The 9,104-nt window shown below is 55.2% G+C and overlaps 1 protein-coding gene across 4 annotated transcripts; it reads right to left on the bottom strand.

Moving 5' to 3' along the window:
• Positions 1 to 396: 396 nt before the first annotated feature.
• BMP4 (bone morphogenetic protein 4) lies at positions 397 to 7,521 on the bottom strand. 4 transcript variants are annotated; one of them, XM_006096963.2, is made up of 4 exons: positions 7,195 to 7,521; positions 4,006 to 4,130; positions 2,519 to 2,898; positions 397 to 1,528 (listed from the first exon to the last, which is right to left on the bottom strand). In XM_006096963.2, exons 3-4 carry the CDS (start codon positions 2,889 to 2,891, stop codon positions 672 to 674), a joined length of 1,230 nt encoding a protein of 409 aa, XP_006097025.1. In that variant the 5' UTR covers positions 2,892 to 2,898; positions 4,006 to 4,130; positions 7,195 to 7,521; the 3' UTR covers positions 397 to 671. The 4 variants fall into 4 exon arrangements, with proteins under 4 accessions (XP_006097025.1, XP_006097026.1, XP_023616526.1 ...); XM_006096964.2 differs by having other exon boundaries at positions 7,392 to 7,521; XM_023760758.1 differs by having other exon boundaries at positions 2,519 to 2,845; positions 7,392 to 7,459.
• Positions 7,522 to 9,104: the final 1,583 nt, after the last annotated feature.

The raw sequence follows: 9,104 nt of genomic DNA, 5'->3' as shown, positions 1-9,104 counted from the left end.
AAGCAGAGGTGGGAATCACTTCCCAAGAGTTGAGATTCTTACCCATCACACTCAGCTGGGATGCACCTCTAACAGGTGAGCAGATCCAGAAGTGGTACAAGGAGCCCAAAACTGAGTCTTTAATCTGGCCTACTCCTTTTATCCCACTATTTTTCTAAGTCATGTGTCATCCAGATGGGAGAGGATGCTGTGTCCTTGTTAACATTAAATAGAAATGGAAAACAATTCATCCTGGCAATTACCATCTCTCTACCATTCATTTACTTCCTGTCCCTAGAACCTAACCACCTCCAGTTACCACCTGCTTCTAGCTCTACTTCAATAGGAAAAAAAAATTCTCACTCAAAAGCGATGGGCAGGAAGAAAAGAGAAAGGATTCCAGAGAAAAGAACATAGTTTACCTTTAAAATAATGACTCATTTTATTTTTTCTTTTTAATATGTAGTTATAAATATATTTTGTCAAAATATATGATCAATATTGTCAAAACATTTGCACATAAAGTCATAAATAAGGTCAAGGTGAATGTTTAGGTTTTTTTCCTTTTTTTTGTTTTTTTTAAGATAAAAGTCCAGCTATAAGGAAGCAGTCTGTGTAGGGTGTGGGTGAGTGGATGGTAATGTGTGTGTGTGTGTGTGTGTGTGTGTGTGTGTGTCCAAGGACTGCTGATCTCAGCGGCACCCACATCCCTCTACTACCATCTCCTGATAATTTTTCAGTACCACCTTGTCATACTCATCCAGGTACAGCATGGAGATGGCACTCAGTTCAGTGGGAACACAACAGGCTTTGGGGATACTGGAATTGACAGAGTTGACCAGGGTCTGCACAATGGCGTGGTTGGTTGAGTTGAGGTGGTCAGCCAGTGGAAAGGGGCAGTCCCCATGGCAGTAGAAGGCCTGGTAGCCTGGTGGGGCCACAATCCAGTCATTCCAGCCCACATCACTGAAGTCCACATAGAGCGAGTGGCGTCGGCAGTTCTTACTCTTCTTCCGGGCCCGCTGTGGGTGATGCTTGGGGCTACGCTTGGCCCTCCTCCGTCGGGTCAAGACATGTCCCCGGCCATCGTGGCCAAAGGTGACCAGGAGTGGCCGGAGCTGGGCCCAATCCCCACTCCCTTGAGGTAACGATCGGCTAATCCTGACGTGCTGGCCCTGGTGGGTCCGTGTCTGATGGAGGTGAGTCACCTCAATGGCCAGCCCATAGTTTGGCTGCTTCTCCTGGGTCCAGCGAAGGACTGCAGGGCTCACATCAAAGGTTTCCCACCGTGTCACATTGTGGTGGACCAGTCTCGTGTCCAGTAGTCGTGTGATGAGGTGCCCAGACACCAGTTCTGCCGGGGGCTTCATAACCTCATAAATGTTTATTCTGTGGAAGCCCTGCTCCCAATCAGGGCCCTGGTCCACCTGCTCCCGGAAAAGTCGAAGTTCTGCGGACGAGATCACCTCGTTCTCTGGGATGCTGCTGAGGTTAAAGAGGAAACGAAAAGCAGAGTTTTCGCTGGTCCCTGGGATGTTCTCCAGATGTTCTAGGCACAATTGGGAAGGGAAAGAAAAAGAAAAAAAGCAAAAAAAAAAGAGCACATGAACTGTCTGAGGGATTGAAAAGTCAAGAAATAGTTAAGGGTTGGGTGATGAGTGGTGAATTCTGCTTATATGGTGGAAGCCTATTTGGGGGAAGTAAGTATATCTTTTAATTTAAAGAAACAGACCAATGGGGCAAGCTAGCAAACTCGGAGAGACATAGCCAGCATTCGGCAAGCACCAAAGACAAAGTATCTCTCAACCTCCTTTATATGTCTAATAATTTCCATGTGTCAACTCCTTACTCCACCACCATCAAGACTCCCCTTTTAAAGCCCTCTTGGCTTTGTGTACACGGTTTTCTTTACAAGTGGTTGTAAAGAAAAAGAGGGGCCAACAGAGCAGAGGCAGGAGGAAACATGCCCACAACCACCCTCTCCCTCTTCTTCCATTTTCGAGTATGTTACTAAACATTTCCCCAGCGATCCTGGAAACACAGAGCATGCCTTGTTGATCATGTTACAGAGGGGAAAATAAATTCCAACACAGTAATGATGCTGGTGGATTAATAACTCAGATTTACTTTGGAAAAGAAACATCCGCTAGGAAACATTCAGATCAGATTACAAGGCCCCTATTGAATAAACCTGACAAACACACAGCTGTAACATTAAATTCAGTAGGTGCTTTGAAAAAAGAAGAAGAAAACGGGCACAAAACCTGGCAGAAAAGGCTTTGATATAGCAAAAACACACCTCTGAGGCTAGCCCACGTCTGAGTGGTGTCATTCCCCCTAACCTCGGCCCCTCCCCTCTGTCTCCGAAAAATAAATTTAGCCACAGCTCTGGAAATTCTTGGAGGTAGGCAGCTCCATTCCCCAGCCTCCGGGATTGGGGGCTTTGATGTAACCTGAACCTTTCTCCCCCAGGGCTTCCACTGCCCCATCAGCCAACCCTACCGGCCCTCCCCCGCCCAGACTCTGGGCAGGGACTGACCTTCGTGGTGGAAGCTCCTCACGGTGTTGGCCCGACTAGCGGGGCGCTCAGGGTACTCCAGAGCGATGCTGTGGATCTGCTCTTCCTCTTCCTCCTCCCCAGACTGGAGCCGGTAAAGATCCCGCATGTATTCCGGGATGACGGCGCTTTTGCTAGGCTGCGGGCGGCGGCGCAGCCCGAACATCTGCAGAAGTGTAGCCTCGAAGTCCCGCAGGAGCTCATGGCTCTGCCCTGAGCGGCGTCCTCCCGCGTGGCTCTGAATCTCGGCGACTTTTTTCTTCCCCGTCTCAGGTATCAAACTAGCATGGCTCGCGCCTCCTAGCAGGACTTGGCATAATAAAACGACCATCAGCATTCGGTTACCAGGAATCATGGTGTCTCTGGGGAGGGGGAGGAGGTGGAAGGTTAAAGAATAAATAAACACCAATAACTAGAGAGAAATAGAGATGTCTCCGCATAGGCATGTAGGGCGAGAGATAGAGGGTCAAGATGGAAAGCAGGTCAGAAAGATCAAGTTTGTGTCTTCTCCCTCACACACCCCCCTCCATCACCAGCTGCAGCCATGCAAGGCCCGAAAGTAGGAATTGCCCTGTAATTACTCGGTCTAACTTGTTTACAGTCAAATAACCCCAAATCAGATAGCCTCCATCCTGTTAATCTTTTTTTGTCCCAACTGCTATCTGAGCCATGATCTCAGCTTGGCTTCTTCAAGGATAAACAGTTAACGTTGAGGGGGTAAAAAAGGGTGGGCGAGGGAGAATTAAAATGCCATTGCTCTCCACTTCAGACCTTCAGCCTCTCCCCCTCTTCCTCCACCCCCACCTCTTTCCTCCGCCCTCCCAGCCCAACTTCCACAACTTCCAGCTGGTTCCGAGCAGGAGGGAGGGAAAGCAGGGACGCAGGGGCAGGATAAAGACACAGGACCGCGGGGGTCCAGAGGCCGAGGCCGAGAACGTGGTCTGGGAGCTGACAAAGTGGCTTGAAGGTTTATTTTACTGTGGCTGATGAGTTTGAAATGCCCAGCAAAAAGCATCGGAGCGTACCCGCTCGCTTACTCCCCGGGAAGGGGCGGCGGGGGAGGGGGGTTGATCCCAGGAGCGACCTCAGAATTTTGACAAGCAGCTGGGAACGCAACACAGGGGCATCGGGCACTGCTCCCCCCCCCCAACCCCCGGCAAGTGGGAAGGGGGGCTGATTAGCCCATAAGGTACAACCCCGCGATGCGGACTTGCATCTCTTTAGCCCCCTCTCGCTCCGCTTTCTTGCAACGCACCCGAACTGAGAGTGCGAGTGGGAGCAAGCAGCACTTTGCACAGAGCCCGTGCGTCTAGCGCGCCGCGGCTGCCTGGCCGAGACGGAGGCGACAGCGCTGCCAGAAAGCGGAGTGTGGGCTCTGGGAGGAAGGTCCGACGGGAGGGACCCAAGGCGAGCAGGGGTGGAGAGGGCAGAATGATTCCCGGGAAGGGAAGGAAGAGGTGTCTACTCACTGACAGAAAACAAGGCATATAATAACAGTCCATGATTCTTGACAGCCAATCTGGAACAAACTTGCTGGAAAGGCTCAGAGGAGCTGCTGCAGCGCGTTGCTCTGGATGGCACTACGGAATGGCTCCTAAAATGAATATTTGAATATAATGAGTCTCTGGCGCAGACTGGCTCGGTTTTTCTTCCAGCCCCTCCGAGTCACGTGAGCGTCGAGGCCCCGCCCCGCGTCTGGAGGAGCCCGCCCTCCCCGCGGCGGGCGGCGAAAGGGCCCACAAACCCCACCGCGGCCCCGCCCCCTCGGCGGAGGCCAACCTCCCAGCCTCCAGCTCAGGCTTCCCGCGGTCCGGGAGGAGCTCGGGCTGCGGTCCGCGGAGCCCTCCGCAGGTACCCCAGCCCCGCGCGCGGAGGACGCGGGCCTCGCCTCTCTCGGCGGCGTGCGGGGCGTCCCGCCGGGCCCGAGCGCCAAGCGGCCTGAAGCCGGAGGATCCGGGGCGCACTGTAGGGGCTGCGCCTTTTCGGCATGAACCCGGCTCCAGTGGGGCCGGGAACGGGGACGGCGGAGTCTCAGCCTCTCGAAGCCTCACCGCCAAGGGGGCACCTAAAGAAAGCGCCCAGGGACCCGCGTACGTGCGCGCGTCCCCCGCCACTGCCTCCCCAGAGTATCTGCGAGGCCAAATATTGCTCCCGGCGACAGCCAGGAACCCCCTGGCGAACGCCTGCCCGTGCTCAGACAAGCCGGGCAGCCTTTTGAGCTCCCAGCCAAAAGCTGCTGACCAAGTCACGCACGGGGCGGAGGGGGGAGGTGGCTGACGGCGATCGACGTGGGAAAGTGGGGAGGGAGCCGCCGCTGAGCTATTTTCTCGAGTTCCTTTACCGGGAGACTCTCCGCACCGCGTCCCCCAGAGCAAAGAGTAAATCCCCAAAGAAAGCGGTCGGCCTTGCCCTTCTGGGCGGAGGCGGACTCCGATGGAGGCGTCGCCGCGGGGAGAGGGCGCATCACCAGTTTCGGGTCTTAATGTCGCTGAGGTTTTACAACCCCAGACCCGATGCAGAAAGGAAATCCCACCAAGTTCCCAGGAGTCGAGAAAGCCGTGAACAGCTTTCGGCCTGCGCTCGACCTCTGTGTCTGCGTCTCTCTCTGCAGCCTGCCTTATTTTTTAAACCACCACTCCTCCCCCCGCCACCCCCGCTAACCCCCGCTACTTCCTTCCCCCCACCCCCTTCCTCCTTTGCACCAGCTGCACAGTCGCAGCAAATATTTCTTGAAGAATTCACCAACCCACAGCTCAAGGAATTGCTGGGACGTCCTAACTAACTGAAGATGCTGCACGCGTGAGTCGCTCAGCACAGAGGCCTTTTCGAAAACCTGGCCCGCGCATATCTGCGTCAGCGTGGGCCCGCTCCGAGATCCCGAGCCGCTCGCCTCTCCCTCTAGAGTCCGTGCCCCCGCGCCCGCCTTGGGTCGCTGCAGAGATCGAGAGCTCAGGTTGCCCGCCTTACTCTCCCCCACGAACGAGGGTTTCTTCTCGGGGGCACTCCAGGGAAGCCTTTGAGGACGAGGAGTGAAAAACCAAGCGCTTAGCCCTCCCTCCGGGCCGCGGCTGCCCGGCGCCGCCCGACGCGGAGGGCCGGGGTGCGGAGGCCACGGGCGCCCCTGCGCGACCGTCCCCGCCAGGAAAGAGCCGCGCTGCTGCTTGAGCGGCTTTAGGTCTTCCCGCTGCCGCGCCACCGCCGGGGCTGACTGCAGAAGGGTTGGGGAGGGCAAAGAGGTTTTCCTTTTCTTTTCCTTTCTTTCCTCCTTCTCTCTCTCTCTCTCTCTCTCTCTCTCTCTCTTTCTTTCTTTCTTTCTTTCTTTCCTTTCTCTCTCTCTCTCTCTCTCTCTCTCTCTCTCTCTCTCGACGCCAGGAACCCTAAAAAAGCCCTGTGGGAGGAGTTCCAGAAATAGGAAAAGCAGACGGAGAGGGGCCGGTCCCTGAGGGGCGCAGGGACAGTGGAAGGGGCCGGCGCCCGGAGTCCCCGGACAATCCCAGGGTGGCTGCGGGAGCGCACGGCCCGCTAAAACCCAAAGGCTGGTTGTATTTCAGCTTCGGGTTCAGTGAGATTCATCTCTAATCGCGTCCCCCCCCCCCCAACTCCCCCAAAATTTTTAATTAAAAAAGATAAAAGCCGAAAGGAACTTTCATCTTCTGAACTTTTTCTGGGGGGGGGGTGCAACTCAAGGCGACTGTCCTTTACTTCCCTGCCTGAGTCTTCTCCCAGCACCAGTTTCGACGTCACCTCAGTTTACCAACTCCCTGTCTTTGGGGCTTTTTCACGTCTCCCAAAGCCTTGAGCCCACAAACCATGCACATAAGAGGTGCCCAGGAGGCCGCAGGCCCAACTCCGGCCGGGAGGGTCCGCAGGGACTGGAGATTCCGGGGACCCGTTCCTGTGGGCTCCGCGCGGGGAGAGCCATGAAGAGCCGCGCGTCAGCCGTGCAGCTCGCCCGCGACTCCCTCTAGCACACGGCTACACGGGGAGACTCGTCCCCGAGCGCCTGGCATCCTGGCCATGGAGACCCTACACGATGAAACGAGAGTGGCGCGGCTCCTGGGGTGCTGCGAGCCCACGAAAATAGCTCGTGGCGGAGGTGCGCCTCGCCGCCGCAGGTCGCCAGCTCTCCCGGGCTCCCGCGGGCGGGGGGCCGCGGCGGGTGACACTCGCCTCTGCGCAGCCCCTCGCGAGGCGCGCACGCTCCGGAGGCAGAGGAGCTGCCCTCCGCCCGCAGAACCACCCCAGTTAGGTGTTCTCCCTGCACCTGGCCGTCCCCTCGCTCTCTCCTGACTTCAGAGCCGACACTCCTTTCTCTCCTGGCCCTTCCCGTTGCGGGTAGACTGATGTTCGCTATCCCCTCCAGACCTCGCAGCCCCCCCCCCCCCATCAACGACCCCCAGCTAAAGGCTTCTCTCCTTCCCCAAACCTACTCAGGTGAAAATAGCCCGGGGCGCCAGAGACAGTGGCCAGGGCAGAGGAGTAGTGTCTTTCAGTACCAGCATCCCTACTTATAGCACAACCTTTAGGGGGTGGGGGGGGGGAGCACCTTTTGCCGCGACTACAGCCAGGGTCCCGAGCTTCCTCCTCCGCACCCCCCACCCCAAGGATGCGCCTCGGCCCCCTCTATCCGGCGCCCCTCGCCAGGCAGCCTTGCTCACCATAGATCCCTGCAGTAGCGGGCTCGCCAGCAGCAGCTTCTGGGGACCTCTGAACGGCTGCAGTGAACTTAGGCGAGGGCCGAGGACTGGGGTGCTGCAGGCTCGACGGGAATCCCATGAGGGAGAGAAGCGAAATACAGTGCGCGGAGCAGCAGCGGCGTCTAAGACTCCCGTCCCTGGGCTGGGATGCCACTCACCTAGCTTCCGGGCCGGGCTCCGCACTCCTTCCCTCCCTCCCTCCTGCTCTGCCCTCTCGCATCTTCTCCTTCCTCCTCTTTCCCTCAGTCTTTCTTTCTTTCCTTCCTCCTCTTCCCCGGCAGCCCCTCCCTTCTTCCCTCCTCCCTCGCTGGCCTCCCTTTCTGGGATGGGAGCCCCGCCCACATCCTCCCCTCCAGCGTCCCGGCCTTGCCTCGCAGCCCGGGTCCCGGAAGCCCGGGCAGCGCCAGAGTCCGCAGCTGCCGCCGGGGCTGGGACTCAGCTGCCTCCAGCTCTGGGAAGCGGCCGGGACTCACCTGGGGACCACGTGCGTAGGTACTAGAAAGCATGCACCGACTAGTCGCAGTACCTTCCAAAAATACCCATGGGAGTCTGGGCTTCCCTGAGTTTAGAGTAACTGCTGCCCAAACTGATGATTAAAACATTGAGTAATCACCGTTTACCCCGAGTAATTAGAGATAATGAAACACCTCTAAAATCAGGTTATGGAGAAAGGAGCTGTTGGATTGGTTTAAAGGGTGGCCTTCCATAAACTGTTAAAGGATTTCCAAAGGTTGAGAAACAGGCTGTGCACAGAGTTGTGTGGCAAAGAGAGGTACTTCTTTGGCTATTAAAAAGGTGACTTTCCTTCCAAAACATTTTTTTTAAATGCTTCTTGTGGAAAGCCAGGGGGGATGACCCTCAGGAAGACAGCTCCAATAAACAGTCCACCAGGCCTAACCCTGTGGAGGACAGAGATGACTTGGAGACTGACTGGGGGCCACGTTCCTTTATAGTTAGAAAAGTCTGTTTGTAACTCAGAAGCCCTCTAAGAACCTCCACAGCAGTTATTTTTGTTGTTATTATTGTTTTGTTTGGTTGGTTGTGGTGCACCTAGGAATCCTTCACCTCAGTAAACTGACCTTCTGAGGGGGTAACAGCTACAGAAGCAACAACCTTTTTGGCCACAGGGAGACAAAAGATACCCTTTGGTTTGTTTTTTAAAGGAAGAAGGGGGATGAGGAGTTGGCCCTTTCCTACAAGAAAGTGCTAGTAATCATATTAGCAGGGAGGTGGAATGTGTGGCTTTAAAACCCTTCCCAAACAAACAGGAGCTAATTTCACACAGTGCCTCTGATGGAGCAGCGAGGGAGAGATCAGCATCATCTCCCTGTTTTACAAACATGGAAAGGGAAGGACAGCCAGGTTAAAGGGACTTGCCTAGAGCCCTAAAGTAAGTCACAACCTCTGCTCTGGAGTCCTGAGCTAATGCCACAGGGTGGGGCTGAGGGTCACAGCCCTGAGCTCCAGGTAACCAGGCTAGTGCTGGAGGACTGAGTATTTCCTGTCCTGGTTTTCTTTTCCTGGCATAGACATTGCACTTCACTGTCACAGCAAAGCATTTAGGTCTTTACTTAAACAGATATTGGTCCAGAGTAGCTTTTCTAGACAAACTTTACAGTTACACACCTTCGATATTTAGAAAACAGGAATTACGAAGGGTAGGAAGTACATGAGATCAGATAAACAACTGTGAGAGCAGGGCCACAGCATCCTGCCCTCTTTTCCAAGTTAGGCCTGTGAGGTCATTTAACCCAATAATGCATCAAACAACAGAAACAAGCTGTATAGTTTTGGGCAAGTCCTTTAATTCTACGGGCCTCATTTTTCTCATTTGCAGAATGAAAGGATTAGGCCAGATAATTTCCATGTCC

This window comes from Myotis lucifugus, unplaced genomic scaffold (assembly GCF_000147115.1).
Source record: "Myotis lucifugus unplaced genomic scaffold, Myoluc2.0 scaffold_191, whole genome shotgun sequence".
In the NCBI taxonomy this organism is placed as follows: domain Eukaryota; kingdom Metazoa; phylum Chordata; class Mammalia; order Chiroptera; family Vespertilionidae; genus Myotis; species Myotis lucifugus.
This window is presented reverse-complemented; position numbering and strand designations above follow the sequence as displayed.